The 21519-nt window shown below is 39.5% G+C and overlaps 1 protein-coding gene across 2 annotated transcripts; it reads right to left on the reverse strand.

The window, feature by feature from the left end:
- Positions 1 to 491: 491 nt before the first annotated feature.
- Positions 492 to 8162, reverse strand: LOC104891878 (acetyl-CoA acetyltransferase 2). 2 transcript variants are annotated; one of them, XM_010677662.4, is made up of 15 exons: positions 7988 to 8162; positions 7662 to 7714; positions 6851 to 6949; positions 6567 to 6740; positions 6371 to 6476; positions 5291 to 5429; positions 3899 to 3976; positions 3705 to 3770; positions 3521 to 3606; positions 2912 to 3011; positions 2687 to 2797; positions 2556 to 2597; positions 2379 to 2465; positions 1869 to 1954; positions 492 to 1258 (listed from the first exon to the last, which is right to left on the reverse strand). In XM_010677662.4, the coding sequence occupies exons 2-15, from the start codon at positions 7705 to 7707 to the stop codon at positions 1225 to 1227; spliced, it is 1254 nt and encodes a 417-aa protein (XP_010675964.1). In that variant the 5' UTR covers positions 7708 to 7714; positions 7988 to 8162; the 3' UTR covers positions 492 to 1224. The 2 variants fall into 2 exon arrangements, with proteins under 2 accessions (XP_010675964.1, XP_048498413.1); XM_048642456.2 differs by having other exon boundaries at positions 6851 to 7043.
- Positions 8163 to 21519: the final 13357 nt, after the last annotated feature.

Here is a 21519-nt window from a genome sequence, read left to right on the forward strand (position 1 = left end):
GTTGCCTCGAAAAGGCCCTAATCACGCCATTTGTTCATTTCTCGTGAAACCCGAAATTGCCTCGAAAAGTAACATAAAGACATCCATATATTCGTTCCAAGCCATGTGATTCCTTTCAATGACCTCTCATGTACCTAGGAGGCATCTCGTGGCGTCCGGAGCTCGAGCCTCGGGAAAGTCCGAAAGCGTGAATAATAACCTTCAAATTTGACTATTTTTTGAGTATTTTTGGACTTATTCGGGCCCGGTCATATTTTTCTCCCAAAACGTTGTACTAGCAACTTTTTGTATAGTAATCAGCTTGCATTTCTCAAACTTATTGTAAATGTTCCGACTCATGCTCATTAGTCTACGATGTACTATTTGGATTCTCATATGTTATACTCTTATGATATACTAGTAAGTTTTGAGTAAAATTTGTTGAGTTTGCAAGTTCAATTTGTGACTTTATATAATATTTGTGACTTGAATATATACCCGCACCCACAATGTCTATTAATACACGCCCTTCTCTCACATTTACATAAATCATTGAACTTTAGTTATTGTGCATTGCAATTAAGGGATACTTTCACATATAGATCCATTGAAAGAGATCGCAAGAAAATAAGACAGAAAAGGAGTCAAAAATAAGGAAAGACATCCACAAACCAAGTCTGCTGTCAAACACCAAGTAGGAGATGTTAATAACCCAAGCTTTTCACCTTCAGATCTTCCTTGGTATTTTAGCTCATTGGACCCAGATGACAGCTGCTAATTCACCCGAAACTGTTGAATTCACTTCAAGGAGCTAAGTTATACACTCGCCGTTATCCAGATTCAGTGCTTATTTACTCTTGCTGTTCCACCTTCCATACTCAATGAAGATTGGAGCTTTTTTTTTAAGTACATCAAACTTCGGGAACTGAATCTGTTTCAACATCTTTATAATATGCCTATCTTATTGACAAACACAGAGCGGCCTACTGAGGTATGCATACTCAATGAAGATTGGAGTTCTTTTACAAGTACATCAAACTTCACGAACTGAATCTGTTTCGACATTAATAATATGCCTATCTTATTGACCAACAACACAGAGCGGCCTACTGAGGTATGCATGAAATCACTTAACTGTCTACTAACTATTCTGAATATTGCAGTAGCCCGTATCCGACTCAGACCAAGTATACAACAACATCTTGATGATTTTCCATTTCATGGTTCTTCTCCTGTAAATGAATTTCATAGTTTTGAATGACTAATCTTTTGCGCTGATCTGCATCGGGACAGAAAAATACAGGTTCAGGTAACAGATAGTATCTTAACTCTCACCATTTCAGATAGTAGCCCTGTTGTAGCACCACCGACCCATACATTCAGATCGTATGCTTTTAGAACCTGAGGTGTCACTTATTATTAAAGAAGGATGATCCCTTTGTACCATATTATTCGCAACAGTTTGATCAATGCAACATTTTAGAAGCTTTTATTGACTTCTTAATATTTTTGGTAGTTCACAGTGTGGTATTATAGTTATATAATTAGTAGAATGTGGGATATATACTTTTGGGGGAGGGCGGGTGAGGGTTATGTTCTTTATTATTGTTGATTTGAATTACCCACATTTTGACATTTTGGTGAGGCCAACAATATTGAAGAGAAACAATTAGAAAAATAGTTGGTCTTTACCGTTTTAGAAGCATTGCAACTAATATGGGACGGTCGAAAATGAGAAGTGCTACAATTAATATGGGACAAAGGGAATGATCATCTCATGTGTCGCGTTCTCCCTCCACCCCTAATTCTATAATCTGAATAATTTGCAGCAGGTTTTTTAGTAATTGTAACTGCTTATAGACTTCAATGTCAAGACTCAAGAAGCTTACATGAGCTCTAAGACAAGAGCAGAGGCGCCTCCTCCACCATTGCAGATGCCAGCAACACCATATTTTCCTCTCTTTTGATTTAGAACCTGCAAGTTCGAATAGTAGGAGATTCCTGTATTATCCACAGAACATAACAAAAAAATTTGCGGAGCAATGTTCAATAGAACATAACCCTAGCTGCTTGCATGTAAACTGATAAGAGAAAATAGATCGAAAATATAGTGAAACAATGAATACAGTATAATTAAGGCCTATGTATGATATATGATCTCCAGTGATTACAAAGAAAAGAAGATTGGTAGAGCTGATCAATGTTTCTTTTTTGGCAAGTAATATTTCATTAATTACCAAATATTAAAAAAATACCAAAAAAATTTAAGCAACAAGGAAACAGAAAAGTCATGAAACAAGCAAATATGTGCATCAATGTCTTTTTCATTCCACCTTCTAAGAAGGGTTGGTGAAGAGACTAGACAGTGATCAAATATAAAAGGTAGGAATTACACATACCCCAAGCAAAGTGACCAAAACTCGAGCGCCGCTACAGCCTAAAGGATGTCCCAGGGACACGGCTCCACCATGCACATTCACCTTTTCCTGCTCAAAAGGGTGTTTTCACGTAAAGGTAATCAGAGGAAAGATTAAACATGAAATGACTCAAAATAACATGGAGTAAAAAAAACTCACTGGATCAAGCCCCAACAGCTTCTGGTTTGCAAGAGCAACGACCTACAGCGAACAAACATGATAGATGCGATATATCAGATATAGCTAAGTGGAAAGATGAAAAATCTTTAGGCTGAAATAGAAATTATTACAGAAAAGGCTTCATTGATTTCATAGAAGTCAATTTGTGAAGGCTCCAGACCAGCATTTGAAATAGCTTTAGGGATTGCAAGGGCTGGAGCAGTGGTAAACCATTCAGGGTCCTGCTCACACAATGTCAATAAGAATTTAATCTTAAAAAAGTCCAACCAAAATTTCTTTGCAACGAGCATTCAAGAAGGTATGGATGTAAAAATGGGCGGTAGAAGGTTATAAACCTGAGCTGCATCAGCAAAACCTTTGATCCTTGCAATCACGTGAAGTCCAAGTTTTTTGGCCTTTTCTCCACTGACCAATACTAGTGCAGCAGCACCGTCACTGCTTGTAGTGAGTTTCGACAAACTATTAGCTCTTAAGTAGAGTGTATACACACGAATTATAGTCATCCCTTCATCTAAACATTTAAAGGAACTTCGGGTGCTAACATCTTTCATTAATAGATTCTATCTCCATTTCTAAATAGAAGGCATGCCCGCTTTCTGATATCTAGCTCTGACCACTATATCTCTATGAAATGAAAAAATAATAATTATACAATTATACCATTAGAATCATTGTTATAAAATTTTCTTACTTCAACATTCATCAATATGTATCGAGAGTAACTAAAGGTCAAACTTCAACCTTGAATGTTGTGTGTGCCTTATAAAAAGAAATGGAGAGATTATGCTTTATCATGTTCTAGACCATGAAACCAAAACAGACTAATTTTCTGGTCAATATCACAAAAGCATTAAATGCCAAGTGTGAGTGCAAGGCAAACGTGAATTTTGGGGGGCTGGGTCCTGGGATAGAGAGAAGGGAAGGTAAGTCTTGGATATGATTACCTAATAAGTGAAGAGTTTCCAGCAGTGACAGAGCCTCCATTCTTTTTAAAGCTGGGAGGAAGCTTTTTAAGTTTGGCAGGATCAAACTGTTCAAGAACCATCAAAATTGAGTTTACTAAGTGAAGAAAACAGCATATTCTAAATTGACTAGGCAAGCTGACATCAACAAGAGAATGTGTCGTACCTTCTTGAGACCATCATCCCTGTCAACTATCGTAGGCTGTCTTCCCCTGTTTCCAGATGTCATCACCTTCACGCGGAATATACTTACAGTCAGGCTATACAAACTCCAAAGATAATTTTTCATGATTTCAGATTGATTATTAAAAATAACATATACTGGTTCATTATGTATATAGAATATAAGGCAATTCTTACTGGGGCTATTTCCCAAGAAAATGCACCATTATTCTGCGCAGCAATACCACAATTATAGCTCCTTATAGCATAAGAATCCTGCGAACCAAGAAAATATAAGCAAGATCATAACGGGTGGAGATAATATACGCGAAGAATCTGTGTGATGGTTTCAAAAAGAATTAATTTTTTTTATGGTCATACACTCATACTTAGAAAGGCAGTAAAATACAGCATTCACAGGATGCTAAGAGAATGTTGTCCTTGGCACATAATTGGTCATGGACCCCCAAAACCATGCCATCAAGGCTATGAACCTAAAATGCTGTCTCTCAAAACCATGCCATCAAGGCTATGGCCTATGAGCCTACAATGCTTTCTCTCAAAACCAAGAAAAGAAAATGAATCACTCTTCTCAAGCTACTCCTACAGATGGTGTTGTTGCCCTGTAAGACGCAAGGTACACCACTAAGAGAGTATAAGCAATATCATAAAGTTAAAGCACTCTTGTATTTTCGATAATGTTTTACGCTCTACGAAAATCTATGAAGATAACTTTGTATCACAAATTTCTTTTTACAACCATGTCTCACATGCATCTCAAATTTCCGACTTCGCAAGATGAAAAAGAGCTACGTCTCTGACGTAAATATACTGAAGCAATGTGAAGAAGACAGAAAGCAATGAAAAAAGTAATAGTCTCACATGAATGTTCATCACACTAAAGTGAACACCCACATTTGATAGTGAATATGAGCTATCTAGTTAAAAAAGCTGCACTTGCACCTATACACATTCAGTGTATCAAGCACATCAGAGTCCTTATTAATTTATGATATAGAGGTTTCCAATCACCACTTATGATTTTGAGAGAGCCCTAACCACTATGACAAGTCCCCAATTGCCAGATTTTTGGTTGAGTAATAATGATTTTGATACAGAGGACAGCTATAAAATTTTGAGTATTTTAAGGAATTGCTTAAATATACAATATCCTTATGATTCAATCTATAAGAAGTCTTTGAATTTGGTTACCTTCAACTAAACAATTATTTGTTGATTCAAAAAGACTGGCACGACAAAATAGACGCACAAAAAAAAAAAGTTCACTGATTATAAGTTTATAACATATCTTCCTACTACAAAGAATTCCTGTCAGGCTAGTAATACAACAGTTCCTTTGTTCCACTTATTATAGCAACATCAACCCTTGGCTAATTTTTCCAAGGAAGCTATGTGAAGAGGAGAGAGATAGCGATAGAGATAGAGAAAAAGAGGGACCTGTGTGAGAAGAGAGAAATAGAGAGATATTACCAAATGAGGTAACTGTGCAATTAATGTAAATCTTTCAAATAAGATAAAAGTTGCAATTAATATCGAAAGGAGGAAGTATAAAATACGGATCGATTATACCTGTTCTTCTCTTGATATATTATATTTATCAGCACATATTTCGGCACATATTCCCATTCCAAAATCATTGTACACATCCCAAAGTCCATCTTTCAGCATTCCATCAATTATAGTGTCATGTCCAAGTCTCGATCCTGTTCTGTTGTTGGATGGAGGGCGTTAAAGTTTGTAACTTGGAGCATCAAACAAAGTTGTCATGCAGATAATGATCAACATGGATATGAAGCGTTACTAAAACCAAATACAAGTATGCAAGTGATGTTATTGGACAAGTATACTAATAAATTGCTACTTTTACGGTTTTACCCATGAATGCGACCAAAGGCATTGTCAGGATTCCCGAACTTAATATATCATACAAGTCACACAAAGTATTGGACTCAGTAGTGAAGGTACTTCATTACTAAACCAAAATAATAAGGATCAGAATCAGAAACATTGAAGTATGCTATTTCAAGATTAGCAAGAGCTTATGATTGATAAGTGAGAACAATTAAATATTGGAAGAGTATAGTAGCAAGTATAAGAAGAACAGATGGCTGTGACTATGTTACACAACTATGTGAAATAGATGCATCGTGCTGCTTCTTAGCCACATTAGATACTTGCTAAACCTGGAGGTCATATGATAGACATTAATATTCTAGTAAACAATTTGCACTTGTTCATCTCTAATAGACTGATACCAGCAACAGAACTATGTCACTCAGATTGTACGTGGGAGAGTTTCAAGAACAGAGTTTTTCAGAGCGTTCCGAACCGCCGACTGAATGGAGAGTTGCAAGAATTCCAGAAAAGTTGTTCTAATAGCAAAAGCATGCAAACACGTTAAGTATTTTAGCAGCCGTAAATACACACATAAGGATCCCTAGGCCTCATAAGCATAGTAAAGTGTAACCTGACAAGTTCATGATTATCTCCCCTACTCCCTTCTGATACACTAATATCGTTAAGAATCAGCAACGTTTTGATCCATGAGAAAAATAAAAATAACATCCCACACAACAAGAGCTTGAAATTTTGTTATGTACTGCATCATGGTCAATGATCAATTGATCATTATAAAGACAAAGAACTAACCTGGCTAAGGCTAGGTACTTAGGGGCATTAGACATGCTTTCCATCCCCCCAGCCACGACAATGTCATTAGCACCCAATTGGATACTTTGAGCAGCAAGCATGGTTGCTGTACCAATCCATAAAAAATGTTACTCGTATTTTGCACATCCCTTCAGCAAGGAGATATAGAGCACATAAGATATACAAAGTTACGCACCTTTCATTCCTGAAGAACATACTTTGTTAATGGTTGTGCAGACAACTGAGTTAGGAATTCCTGCTCCTAAAGCAGCCTGTCTAGCAGGAGCCTGTCCCAAATTGGCACTAAGAACATTCCCAAAGAACACTTCTTGTACAAGTGATGGATCCACTCTTGCCCTTCTAAGAGCACCTACGTAGATATCACGCATCATGGACTTTATGAACAAGTAGGTCTAACACACTATAACGCAGTATAATATAATAATAATAATGATAGCAAAGCGAATGACTTGGTCTTACACTCAATAGCTACAGACCCAAGCTTGGTTGCAGATAGAGTTGACAAGGAACCTAGAAGCCCTCCCATAGGCGTTCGTGCAACACCAACAATGCAAACATCTGTTTCCAATCAAAAGTGGGATTTTCTCAGAAACTCTAACAGTTCAGAATTGATGCTTCTCCTGACAGCACTTTCATAGTTCAGGTAGCACCACTAATAAATCAATTGAGCACTAATAAAGTAAGATGTTCAGCACAAGCAAGTCCACTAATTTACATCTTTCACAAAACATATTGTGAACAATATTAATATGGATTTATGAGCAGACATCAGACTCGAGCTAATATGACACTATTCAGTACACATGGAGTGGAAATCATTAGTACAAAGGAATAGTATTATTATGAAGACTATAAATGATCTTTACTTGCAAAAGTACTATACTTCCTCCGTTTTTTCTAGTTGCTACACTTCTTGTTTTCACGCCATCAAGTGCATTACTTTGATCAATAATATCTTTAATTATGCATAGCCAAACATTGTAAAAGGTGATATTATGATAATATGCATTAAGATGAATCAAACAAGATCCCACATGATGATCATACTATACGAACTTAGACCGTGTATTTATACAATTATAGCATAAAAAAAATTATCATCATGCAAGATTTTTATAGATTCCTTTCGATATTTTTTTTCAAAATATCAACTGTCTTTACTTATACAAGTAATTAAAGATATTAATGGTCAACATTTGCATTAGAATCCTTGAATAAAATATGTTATAATTAAAAAAAAAAAGGGAGAAAAAGAACTACTTAATCAGACCTCGAGGTTTAATTGATTGGTACTGCATTTCAGAAATCTGACTCATCTTCAACCTGCAAAAAATGTCAAAACTTTAAAATCATACATCAATACTGAAATTAAATCAACACATATCTCATAAATCACATAATTAAGCAAATTAAACTAATCACAATATAGCAGAACACCTCAAAAGGAGTGATTTAAGTGCAAATTTTCCATGATTATGAGCAGAGGAAAAAATAAATAAAAGAGCAATCTTTTCAGAAATTAATTGATGCCAGAAAAATCATAATAATAAATATAAAAAAAAAGATGAAAGTTTCTGCAGAAATTGAGTAGGTTACTTTGGATTGTTTAATGAAATTTTGAGCTTCGAATTCCAGAAAAATGGAGAAATTAAAGCTCGCAAATTCTTTTTGCAGGTGGCGGGAGAGAGAGAATGCGTGACGTGAAGTTCTTTTATCAGCTTTCACCAAATCATCATTATTTAGACTGAGATGTTAGTATAATTTTGTCTGTTTAAGGTTAAATCCAATATTGTATTGTATTTCTCATAAATCTCTACCTCCTTTATATGGCTTGTGGAAATGACCATAATATATTAATATTAATACCTTTGCTCACTTGCGTTTTATATCCTAAACTAGTTCGTATCTTGGGCGATACCATCGGATGATTTATGAACCTGCATTTGAAGTCTTTAAAAATAGAAATAGTATCTTATTTATAAATGATTTTTTCCCTCACAAAGACCAACATGAGTATGTATTGTAGTGGAGTTGGTTAGTGCATTAGCATATCAAATGAGAGTTTATGGGTTCGAGTCTTGAAACACACATTTTTATGGATGTGGCTAGGGGTGTGCATCGGTCTAGGACCGGAACCGGCTGGACCAGAATCTGGCATTTCCTTGGACCGGGACCGGACCGCAAAAATTCCGGTCCGGTCCGGGACCTCTTGGGAATGGAATTTTTTTTCCAAAATTTTTTTTTGTTTTTAATTTTATTTAAATATATTTATAAATTATTTAAATATATTTATACATTAAAAAATAATAATTTTAATAACAATAATCCTAAAAGAATAAATGGTAGGTTTTAAAGTTTCTAACTTTCTACTTTTTAATTTCTTTTTTTACTAAAATAATAGAAATTTCGGTCAAACCGGTTTGAACCGGTGGACTGGAATCATGATATTCGGTGGACCGGCCCGGAATCTCCGGTCCGGTCCCCTTCGAATTCCGGTCCGGATCGGTTTGTGCACACCATTACATGTGGCAACATAATATTTGTTTGTCTTAGGTTTTATATAGAGAGATATTTTTGATAATATAAGTTAGTGTATGTATATTTAGATGGTGTGAGAAACAACCTAATCTCCTAAATCATCATTCACAATAGGTTAGCTCTCCCTATTCAATAGAAATTCATGAAGTATATTTGTATCTTGATTGATCATGGAGTATATCGAACTATTATAAAGTTTGTAAAGGAAATAATGTTATAGGAGACCTTTTAATTGTATCCATATTCTCACTATCTTTTTTTATTGCCATATTTTCAATAGCATTGTTGCAAAAATAGTATCTTTCTCTATTATTCATATTAAAAAGAAATAAATTTTTAGGGATGCCTTTTATAGTTTTTGTTTAAAAAAATCTAGTTTATATCTTATTTATTTATCACGAGAAAAAATTCCATTAAACCATTTATGCTAGAGAAAAAAAAGAAAAAAAAACCTAAAAGGAAAATAATCCTTAACAAAATGAATAGAAAAAAAAACTACTAAGATATTGAAGTTATGTATCTTTTCTTTTAAAAAAAGAAGTTATCAAATTAGTATAAATAGTAAGTAATTCAGAAGAACTGTCCATATCATTTATTATCATTTATTCCCTTTTAAGCTCAATTATCTTAATGAAACAAAAACCTAGCCTCCCCTCTCCTTTTCTCTCTCTAAAACCCTAGCCTCCCTTACCCCTTCTTCATCAATTAGGGGGCTGCCATTGATGTTTTCATCCTTGGTAAGCCCATTTTTCCCTTTTATTTTCAGTTTTTAGTTCATTTTTTTGTTTTGTTCAATAAATTAGTATCTCTTTATGAGATTTTCTCAAACCCTTTTATGGGGTTTTTAGTTTCCGTTTTGGAAGTCTCCTTCTCCCCTATGGGAGTTGTGAGTATGGTTCTTTTGTTTTTAGGTATGAGAAATTATTCTCAAGAATTAGGGTTTCACAACTTCTGTAAAATTATGGAAAACTATTGGAATACGTTCATCCCAAAATTTCCGCATCTGCAGATCGTATGCCGAACCAGAGCGAACTCACAGATTGCATTGCTTCAGATGAAGATTTTTATTAAGGCAAAATTAAGTCAAATCTGCGATGTTTACATTTCTAGGGTGATATGTATTTCTATTAGAATTTTATGTTTTTCAGAAATGACTTGTAAGTGCCGTTTGACGAAATATTAATGAAATCCCTTTTCTTTCAAAAAAAAAAAAAAAGCTCAATTATCTTAGCTGTATCTTAACATAATTCCTTCTTTAAATCTCATAATTTCTGTATCTTCATTTTCTTTTTACTATAAGAGAAGTAATAGTGAAAAAAGGGCTTTACAAAACCCATATTACAGATTTACATCCCATCAATTTCATTCATCATATGTAATATAATTCTCTCTCAAAAAAATCCCTTTTTGTAAAAAAATATTCTTGATTATCTTCATATTTTCATGATAATCTTTGTTTCATTTGATTATCATAATTAATTATAATAATGTTAACGTTGATTCTTTTCATCTTCTTTACCAGTCTCACGTATAATCTCAGTTGTAAGTATTTCCATATCTATATTCATTTCTTATATGTCTTAATACAAAGTTTATATTTATGTTCATATATTAACAAATGAGTTAGATCAAAATCTTTAGAAAAATGGCTTATTTTATGAGATTTATTAGATTAAGACTGAAAAATGATTATTATTTTTCATTGTTTGTGATTTAATGCAGATGGTTATGATCCACTTGATGTAAGAGCGAATGTAACGATTCAATGGGACATCACAGAGATGAATACTGACACTTACAATGTGAGTTGATGATGTTGAAGTTGTTATGTTTTAGTTGTTTAGATGGCAAAATTTTGTATGACTTTTTATTTTCTCTTGGGAAATTTTAATCGTTTTATAACAGTAGTATGAAGACTTCTATAATCATTTTTATCTCCACTTTAAATATATTTCCTACGTTTTTAAATAAGTGTTATATTCGCTTTTTCACGTAGTTCAATGCTTATAAAATGGTATATTCAAAATGAATCTAATAAAATCCCACTTGACTATGATAGTTTTTACATAATAACGAAAAATAGAGTCGAAATTAGTTAGAAGACGTTCCCTCTAGGATTTCCTTGGGAGGGTTGTCTAGGGTTCCTAGGGTTTCTCTATTTGAGAGTTAGGGTGGCGTGGGATCTTTGCTTTGGGATCTGTTCCTTGTGACACTACCACAAAAATAATGGCGTCTTCAAACCAATCATTGCGAGTAGGGACGAATAACCCCAATCATGATGAGGAGGGAGTAGACATTGAAATCGAAAAAAAGAAAAACAATGATACTTATGACGGGACCTCAAGGGGAAGTGCTGAGGGTGGAGGGGAAGAAGCGGTGGACTGGGTGGTAGAGGGAGAGGAGGAGGAGGATGCAAGGATCGAATTAGGGTTAGTAGGAAAAGTATGGACGAAGAGAACAATCAACGTGAAAGCGTTTATGAACACGATGCAACAGGTCTGGCAGCCTCTGCATGGGGTGGATATTAGCAGCATTGGAGCGAACACTTTCACCTTCCAATTTCATCACTGGAGGGATAAGAATAGGGTTGTCGAAGGACAACCGTGGCACTTCGATAAACATGCCATTATCTTCGATGATATACAAGGTAATCTTAAACCTTCTGAAATGAATCTATTTGCACTACCAATGTGGGTTAGGGTTTACAACCTACCCTTCAAGGGCCGATTGAACCTGAACAATGTGGAAGCACTGGGGAAAAAGTTGGGAGAATTTGTCAAAATGGATAGTTCAGGGTCCTTAGGCATTGATAAATCGATACGATTGCGAATTAAAATTGATGTTAGGAAACCTTTAATTCAACGTGTGAAGGTGAAGCTTCGGGGTGGGGAGGAGGATTTCTATGAGGTCAAGTATGAACGCCCACCCTTGTTCTGTTACCATTGTGGATTGCTAGGGCATGGGGTTAAAGATTGTGATGGATGTCGAGAGGAGGATGACCCGACAATTCATTTTGGGGACTGGATGAAAGCATCCCCTTGGAAGCGGAATCTGGCTACGAACACTCAGAAAGATGGTAGGGAGAAAGGAGGGTGCGCGAAGAATTTATTCATAACGAAACCAAAAACGCAGATTTCTCTTGGTATGAATAAACAGATGAAAGAAGTGGCGGGTATTCTAGAGGAGGCCCTCACATTAGCAGGGAGTAGTAAGCAAATGGAGGAGGGGAAAAGTAAAAGTGATGAACCAGGGAATATAGAGAATGGTGAAAGTCAAGAGCAGGTCTCAGAGCAACTAGCTCAAGTACCTGGGGCAATTTCGGGAAGCTTAGAGGAGGAAACGAGGGAGGGGACGAGTCATGGTGACAAGAAGGGATGGAAGCGGGTGCCTAGGGAAGGAGGCAGTATGAAGGAGAGGAAAAAAAACATGACGGGGAACCGTAGGAAGGAGAGGGTTGAGGGAACCCAAGAGGGAGAACATGAAGGAGAGACGTGTGGAATAAAGAAGAAGATCGGATTGGATGCAAGCTTAGTTGAGGTAACAGTAGATAACTCACGAATTGATGGAGTGGCGGGTCCCACCTCTTGGACCCTTGGTGGTCAATGAATAACATTCTTTCGTGGAACTGTCGGGGATTGGGGAGTATCCCGGCAGGCAATGCGCTAAAGCGTATTGTTATCAACGAGCAACCCCAGGTAGTGTTTCTTCAAGAAACAAAGCTCCATCATGCTGAGATGGACCGAGTTCGACTGAAAATAAAATTTAAAAATATGTTTGTAGTAGATTGTGTGGGTGTTGGGAGACGGCGTAAAGGTGGCTTGGCTATGATGTGGAAGGAAGGGTGGGAGGTGACAATAAGATCTTTCTCTAGTAATCATATTGATGCACATATCACTATGGACGATGGAGCTACGTGGCGCTTTACTGGGCTTTATGGGCACCCGGAAACGGAAAATAAAATGAAAACGGGGCCCTTCTCAAGAGCTTGTTTATGGATGAAGAGGAATTATGGCTATGTGGCGGGGATCTTAACCTTATGTTGTGGTCAGTCGAAAAGCAAGGGGGGCGGGATTTTGACTTCGAGGAGGCGGGTATATTGCGGGAGGCGTTGGATTTTTGTAGGCTCGAAGATCTCAACTATGTGGGGCATCCATTTACGTGGACAAATAACCAAGGTGGAGAGAAGAATTTGCAGGAAAGGTTAGATAGGTTTGTGGCTACTGCTGGTTGGAGATACAAGTATAGCCATTCTTTTGTCTCTCACCTCGAAAAGCGAAGGTCTGACCACCTTCCTCTACTGTTGTGTATTCGACATCAAATGGCCCCTAGTAGATTGCATAATAAAAGAAGAATTTTCAGATTTGAAGAAATGTGGACAAAGGAAGAGGAATGTGGGGAAGTGGTAGATGCTATGTGGATTAAGGGGGAAGATGCTAGTGGTAATATAACTCGCATGGGTCGTGGTTTGAAGGAGTGGAGTAACAAAAAATTCGGTGATTTTGCAAAAGAAATGAGGGCGTGTAAGATGCAAATGGCGAACTTGATGGAGGAGAATCAATCGCATGAGGTTATTAGGGAGATGAGGAACATTGATGCACGTATGGATGAGTTGGAGAAGCGGGAAGAAATTTACTGGAAACAGCGGAGTAGGCAAGAGTGGCTTAAGCATGGGGATCAAAACACGAAATTTTTTCATGCAAAAGCTAAACAACGATTAGCCCGAAATCATATCAAATGTCTCAAGAACGAAGCAGGGGATGAATTCAATGATGAAGGTGATATCGCTGATTTATTAGTCCAACATTTTCGGCAGCTCTTTAAGGCAAATGAGTCTATTGATGTCCAACCGGTGCTAGACAAGGTTAACACCAAACTGTCGACCCAGTTGAGTTCAATGCTAGAGGAGCCGTTTTGTCGAGCTGAGATTGAGATCGCCTTAAAGCAAATGCACCCCACAAAAGCTCCGGGGCCGGACGGGATGTGTGCTTTATTTTTTCAGACCTATTGGAGTACTGTAGGGGAGGATGTGTGCAGCAAAATTCTGAACATTCTGAATAATGGAGTTGATTGTAGTGATATAAACCGGACACATATTGTGCTAATCCCGAAAAAAAAAAAATGTGAGTCCCCTGTTGATTTCCGACCTATAAGCCTCTGCAATGTCATTTATAAAATTCTTTCTAAGGTGTTGGCTAATAGATTGAAACGAGTTCTCCCGACAATTATCCATGAATCTCAAAGTGGGTTTGTGCCGGGAAGATTAATTTCGGACAACATTTTGGTAGCATATGAATGCTTTCATTATCTGAGGAAGAAAAAAAAAGGTAAGGAAGGATACTTAGGACTCAAACTGGATATGAGTAAGGCTTATGATAGGGTTGAATGGATGTTTTTGGAGCAGATAATGTTGAAGATGGGATTCCCTGCAAGGTATGTAAAGCAAATAATGGGGTGTGTATCATCTACTTCTTTCTCTATCTTAGTTAACGGGCAACCGTCGCAGCAGTTTTATCCCTCGAGGGGTCTTCGGCAGGAGACCCTCTCTCTCCATTTTTGTTTATAATATGCGCAGAAGGGTTATCTTCCCTGTTAAGAGATGCCGAGGCTAAAAAGGAGATTCATGGGCTGAAAATTGGCAAAAAAGTAGATGCGATATCGCACTTATTTTTTGCAGATGACAGTTTGTTATTCACTAGAGCGAATGAAGGGGAAGTGGAGAGAGTGATGGACATCTTAGCCACCTATGAAGCGGCTTCAGGGCAGAAGTTGAATATAGAGAAATCAGAAGTATCTTTCAGCCGAAATATTGAGCAAGAAAAGCAACAATTACTTCAGATGAAGTTATCTTTTAAGGCTGTTGATAATCATGAGAATTACCTTGGATTACCAACTTATGTTAGTGGATCCAAAAAACGGGTGTTTCAATATATTCAAGATCGTGTCCTTAAGAAGATTAAAGGGTGGAAAGAGGGATTCCTATCTCAAGCAGGGAGAGAAGTGCTCATCAAGGCAATTGCCCAGGCTATCCCAACATATGCTATGCAATGCTTTAAAATTCCTAAGAGTATACTTGAAGCAGTTGAAAAGATGTATAGGGGATTTTTCTGGGGCCAAAAAAAAAAAAGAAGAGAAGAAGATAGCTTGGGTAGCGTGGCACAAGTTGGTCGAGCCAAAGAAACGTGGAGGTTTAGGAATGCGTGACCTTGTTTCTTTTAACAAGGCCCTTTTGGCGAAACAAGCGTGGAGAATCTTAAAATTCCCCACTCATTGGTGGCAAAGACATTGAAAAACAAATATTTCCCTAATAAGTCTTTCATGGAGACTCAAGTTAGCCCCCTTGCAAGCTACACTTGGAGGTCTATTTTGTCGGCTCGCGAAATACTTTCAAAAGGGCTGCGGAAAGTAGTGGGAAGTGGTCAGGGTGTGCATATATGGACGGACCCGTGGGTGCCGCGACTGCCACAATTCCGGATCTATTCACAAGTGGGTAGAACTGAGGAGGGGCCCCAAAGGGTGTGTGAGTTAATGAGGCATAGAGAGTGGAATGTGGAGATGTTGAACCAGCTGTTTTCTAGGGAGGAGGTGGAAGCAATTCGAAGTATGCCTATTCCATATCAGGAACGAGATGATTCATGGGCATGGCATTTCACCAAAGATGGATGTTTCTCCACAAAAAGTGCGTATCATGTAGCGATTGCTGAGGCTCGAATTGGGCAGGCTTCCTCTTCTCACTCGCAAGAGGGTGGTGTGTGGCGTAAGCTATGGCAGGCGAATACCCCTATGAAAGTGCGCAACTTCGGATGGAGAGCTCTCCACAATGGGCTGGCGGTGAGAGCGAACCTCAAAGTGAGGGGATGCGAATGTGATCAAATATGTCCGGTGTGTGGCGAAGCGGACGAAACTACCCTACACACTCTTGTAATGTGTCATGAGGCAAGGTGGATGTGGAAAGCATCTCCCCTACGCATTGATCCCATGGTCATGATGGGAGGATCATTTAAGGGATGGTGTGATCAGTTTGTAAATGCGGCAATGGACGATAGATGGTGGGATATTTTCTGGCTAACCTTGTGGCATATATGGTTACGAAGAAATAGATGGGTCTTTGATGGGAAAAAATCTGACATTACAGAAGAAACAGGGAGAATTATGGCTGGGCTTGAAGAGTTTAGTATGGCCAGAGAGATGAGGAAAGAGGCCACGCTAGTTGCTGCTAATGTCGAGGAAAAATGGAAGCCACCAGGAGGGAGCTCCATAAAATTAAATACGGATGCGGCGGTCTTTGCTGATGGATCCATTGGTTGTGGGGGTGTAATGAGAAATTCAGATGGGGATGTCTTGGGGGCGATGTGCGAATCTGTGGTGGGGAGTTTTGATATTGATGTTGCGGAGGCGTATGCGGCTCGAAGTGCTTTGCGGTGTGCACTGGATATGGGCAGGGATAATATCATCCTTGAAAGTGATAGTTCGAAACTTGTCTCTCATCTGCAGCGAGCTCATATTGAGAATTCTGGTTTTGGTGGTGTCGTAGCAGATATCTTGCATTTATCTTCTAGATGTATTTTCTTCTCTTGTAAGCATGTGAAGAGGGGGGGTAATAGGGTTGCTCATAAGCTTGCTCACCTAAGTAAGAGCTTGCTGGTGAAGAAGGTTTGGATGGGTGATTTCCCTAGGGAAATTCATGCTGCTGTTTTATCTGATAATGAATAAAGTCGTTGAATTTCTCCAAAAAAAAAAAAAGAGTCGAAATTAGTTAATAAACAGTATTAATATACTCAACGCAACACTTATTTAGAAATACATGGGATATATATTATTTTTTCAAAGAAGTTCAAAGAATTTGAAAGTGAAGGATCCCAAAAAAAGTGCAAAGGTGGTCAGTATCAGAAAGTTAAGCATATCTCTATATTGTCCTTTTTGTTTAGTAGGATTTAGTGGTCCATTTTATTGATTGAGTATTTGGGTCCACTTTCATGGTTGTTGGTGTATCACAATTGCCAAGATCGAATGATGGTAGTGAGGTAAATCTGGGAACTCCACTCATCTCCCGTGTATTGCTATGCCAATCATATATATATGATACAACCCTAATGTTATGTAAAGGCCCAAGGCCGTGTGGACTAAAGTTACATACTATACAATATGTGGCCCAAACTAAATACAATACACAATGTGATATGGTCCAACACCCCCCCTCAAGTGGGAGCATGGGGATTACCAATGCCCAACTTGCCTATAAGAAAACGAAACTGACGAACACCAAGAGCTTTAGTGAAACAATCAGCGAGTTGCTCCGTAGTGGGCACATATGCAGTAGTAATAAGACCATCCTGAATCGCATCCCGTATATAATGACAATCAACCTCAATGTGCTTAGTGCGTTCATGAAAGACGGGATTGTGAGCAATATAAAGAGCAGACTTGCTGTCACAGAAGAGAGCAATGGGTTGTGAATGAGAAACACCAAGGTTACTAAGAAGAGCGCGCAACCATTTAAGTTCAGCAGTAACATCCGCCATCGAACGATATTCCGCTTCGGCAGAGGAACGAGAAACGGTGTGTTGTTTCCGAGTTTTCCAGGAGATAGGAGAGGAGCCAAGAAAGACCACCCAACCTGTGACCGAGCGACGAGTCAAAGGGCAACTGGCCCAATCCGAGTCACACCAAGCGGTCAACTGTAAGTCACAAGGGGAAGAAAGAATGATACCCTGCCCTGGACTCCCCTTCAGGTAACGCACGACACGGAGAGCAGCTTCCCAATGCTGATGCCGAGGCTGATGCATAAACTGAGCCAATACATGTACGACATAAGCCAAATCCGGGCGAGTGAAGGCCAAATAGATCAAGCGGCCGACAAGCCTACGATACTGAGCAGGATCCGGGTGGAGAGGACCATCAGCCATGGCCAACTGGTGATTCTGCTCGAGAGGAGTATCAGCGGGTTTAGCACCCAACAGTCCGGTCTCAGAAATAATGTCAAGAGTGTACTTCCGCTGAGATAAGAAAAAACCATCTGCACTCCGGGCAACCTCAATCCCGAGAAAATACTTGAGAGGGCCAAGATCCTTCATCCGAAAACACTCGCCAAGATAACTTTTGAAGGAAGTGAGAGCATCAATGTCGTTCCCAGAAATAATAAGATCGTCCACATAAACCAGAACATTAAGTCGAACAGAGCCACGATGATAAGTAAATAGTGAGTAATCAGAATAGGAGCGGGAAAAACCATAGTGTCGCAGAGAAGTGGCGAGCTTAGCAAACCAACAACGAGGAGCTTGCTTCAGACCATAAAGAGATTTCTGGAGACGACAGACTTTGCCGGTAGCTGTAGGAGTGAAACCAGGGGGAAGTTTCATGTAAACCTCCTCATCTAAGTCACCATGGAGAAACGCATTATGGACATCCATCTGATGAACAGCCCAGTTGCGAGAAGCAGCAACTGCAAGGAAAGCACGGACAGTGACCATTTTAGCAACTGGAGCAAAAGTCTCATTGTAGTCGATGCCTTCAACCTGATGATTCCCCAAAATAACCAAGCGCGCTTTAAGGCGCTCAACACTACCATCAGAGTTATATTTGATTTTGTAGACCCATCGGCATCCAAGAGCTTTCTTCCCAGGAGGAAGATCAGTCATAACCCATGTGTGATTATCTTCCAGAGCACTAATCTCTTTGTGCATGGCGTCGCGCCACCCCGAATGACACATAGCCTCGGTGAAACTCTTAGGCTCAACCCCATCATCAACTGCAGCAAGAAAAGCACGGTGGCGAGCAGAAAAATTATCACAATTCACAAAATGAGCTAGAGGATACGGAGTACCTGAGGGACATGGAGTATCTGATGAACCGGGAGGGGGGCGAGCAAGCTGTACCGAATTCACAACATAGTCACGCAACAAAGAGTTGGGCTGCTTAGCCCGATGTCCGCGGCCCAGTAGAGTAGGCGGATCAGCAGGGGGCTGGGCTGGAGACGCGGTAGAGGAGTCGGCGTCAGATGAGGGTAATGAAAGCTGGGCTGGGGACGGTAGAGGGGACGCAGGAGGAGAGTCCGCGTCAACAGTGGGCTGGGGCAAATTAGAAGGAGTGGGTAGGATATTTTGTGGGCCAGAGGGTGGAATGTGGGCCGGTAGGGACACAGGAGTGGGTAGGATATTTTGTGGAGAGGGTTCAATGGGCTCAATGAGAGGAATATCAACAAGGTCAGAAGGTTCAGTAGAGGAAGAAGTAGAGGGAGTAGAGTAAGGAAAGGAGTTTTCAAAAAATAACACATCTCTAGATACAAAGATCACGCCAGTCTCCAAATCCTTCAACTTCCATCCCTTTTTCCCCGTGGCATACCCAATGAAAACACATTTACGACTACGCGGAGCAAACTTATTCCCTTTAGATTTTTGATTGTGAGCAAAACACAGACACCCAAACACCCGCAAAGCCTCAAAATCAGGTTCATGACCAAAGATCATTTCATAAGGAGTTTTGTTACCCAACACCCCAGAAGGAGTTCGATTAATAAGATGAACAGCAGTTAGAACACACTCACCCCAAAACTCAACAGGTAGATTGGCTTGAAACATTAAGGCTCGGCTCACATTGAGAATATGTTGGTGTTTACGCTCAACTCTCCCATTTTGTTGAGGCGTCCCAGTACAAGAAGTTTGAAACAAAATACCACTTTGATCAAAGAAAGGAAGCATACATTGAAATTCAGTCCCATTATCACTTCTAACAATTTGAACAGTGGTAGAAAACTGACGTTCAACCATAGCAAAGAAAGATAGGAAATATTTATAAACCTCAGTTTTATTATTCAATAGGTAAACCCAAACAGCACGGGAATAATCATCAACAAGAGTCAAAAAATAAACTGCACCACAAGAGGAAGGCACACTATATGGACCCCACAAATCACAATGAACCAGTTCAAACAATCGACTGGCTTTATGAGTACTACGAGGAAAACAGTCACGAGTTTGTTTGGCCATAGGACAAACCTCACAAACGTTATTCAATTTCTTCTTATCATGACTAGAACGGACAGCAGGAAGCAGCTTCACTACGCGTTCCGAGGGATGACCTAACCGTTGATGCCATAGGTCAAAGGTACATATGTCAACAACACTTGCAGCATTCACCACGGCCACCGTCCGGAAATAGTAAAGCCCCCCTCGCCGTTCACCTGCTCCAATCAGAGTCCCCGAGGACCGGTCCTGAATAGCACATAAAGTAGATGTGAATTGAATAGTACAATCATTGTCAGCTAGCAAATGAGATACGGAAATCAAGTTACACTGAAAATCAGGGACAAATAAAACATGATGTAAAACAAGAACATCAGTAAGATAAACATCTCCCTCCATAGTAGCAGAAGCACAACATCCATTAGGAAGACCAACTGGACAAGGTGGAATGGTTCGAACATTCGCTAGGACAGATAGATTGCCTGTTAGATGATGCGATGCACCGGTGTCAATAATCCATTCTATACCTGCCATACGGTCATTAGGCTGTGGGTCAGTGTTAATCAAAGTCATCAAAGCTTGAATCTGCTCCGGTGTGAGTGACGCAAGTGAATTACCACCATCTGCTTGTGACCCAAAAACACCATCTGCCACGGCGTGAGCTCGAGCCCCCCCTGGAGCCCGCAGTGTTCCAGCAGCACTCCCAACACCATGCCCACCTGTTGCTCCGACAGAACTTCCACCAGCAGCAGGTCCGTGGGTGGCAGTCCCATCGACGCGCCCCGAATTACGCGCACGTAAGCGTTCTTCATACCACTCAGGATGTCCATGGAGCTTAAAACAGGTAGTGATTTCATGTCCTTTTCTTTTACAATGGGTGCACACAAGTTTTGATTTGTCAAGCCGTGTTAACCGACCCTTATCTCGTTCAGTATTGACATGAAACGCATGAACATCACTTACCGTTTTCTCGCGAGAGAGTGCCCGTGACTGCTCTTCTTGCTTCAGCGTTTGATACGCTCGGTTGATATCACCCAAGGGCTGTTGAGACAAGAGGTTGGTACGAACAGCCCCGTAATTCGCATTATCCAAACCAATGAGAAACTGATGAAAGATTTCATCTTCCCTATCACGTGCCAGCTTTGACACCAATCCACACTCACATTTATGGCATTCACACGAAGGCAGTGGCTTTAATCGCGCCAACTCATCATAATAACTCATTAGGTTCGAGTAGTACTCATCAATACTCATAGTCCCTACTTGTTTGCAGTCCGAGATAGCGGTTTTATCTGCTGAATACGTGGTCCATTAGCCACGCAAAACCGCCGCTCCATATATACCCACAGTTCACGTGCATTCTCATGCATCGGTATTGTTCCGGCCACTTTTGCATCCATACTGCGCAAAATCCAGGATACAATCATTGAGTGTACAGTGTCCCAATCAAGGACACCCATAGGGTCAGTTGGCTTGGGAATCGTCCCTTCCACAAAGCCGTATTTGCGGCGTGCTCTCAACGAGAGTGTCATGGCCCGAGCCCACGCCACGTAATTGTCACCAGTGAAAGTGACATGTGTAATCATATTTCCCGGTTGATCACCGGAACTCAGGTAATAAGGAGAGTTCAAG

The sequence above is a fragment of the Beta vulgaris genome, chromosome 4 (assembly GCF_026745355.1).
Source record: "Beta vulgaris subsp. vulgaris cultivar EL10 chromosome 4, EL10.2, whole genome shotgun sequence".
Classification (NCBI taxonomy): domain Eukaryota; kingdom Viridiplantae; phylum Streptophyta; class Magnoliopsida; order Caryophyllales; family Amaranthaceae; genus Beta; species Beta vulgaris.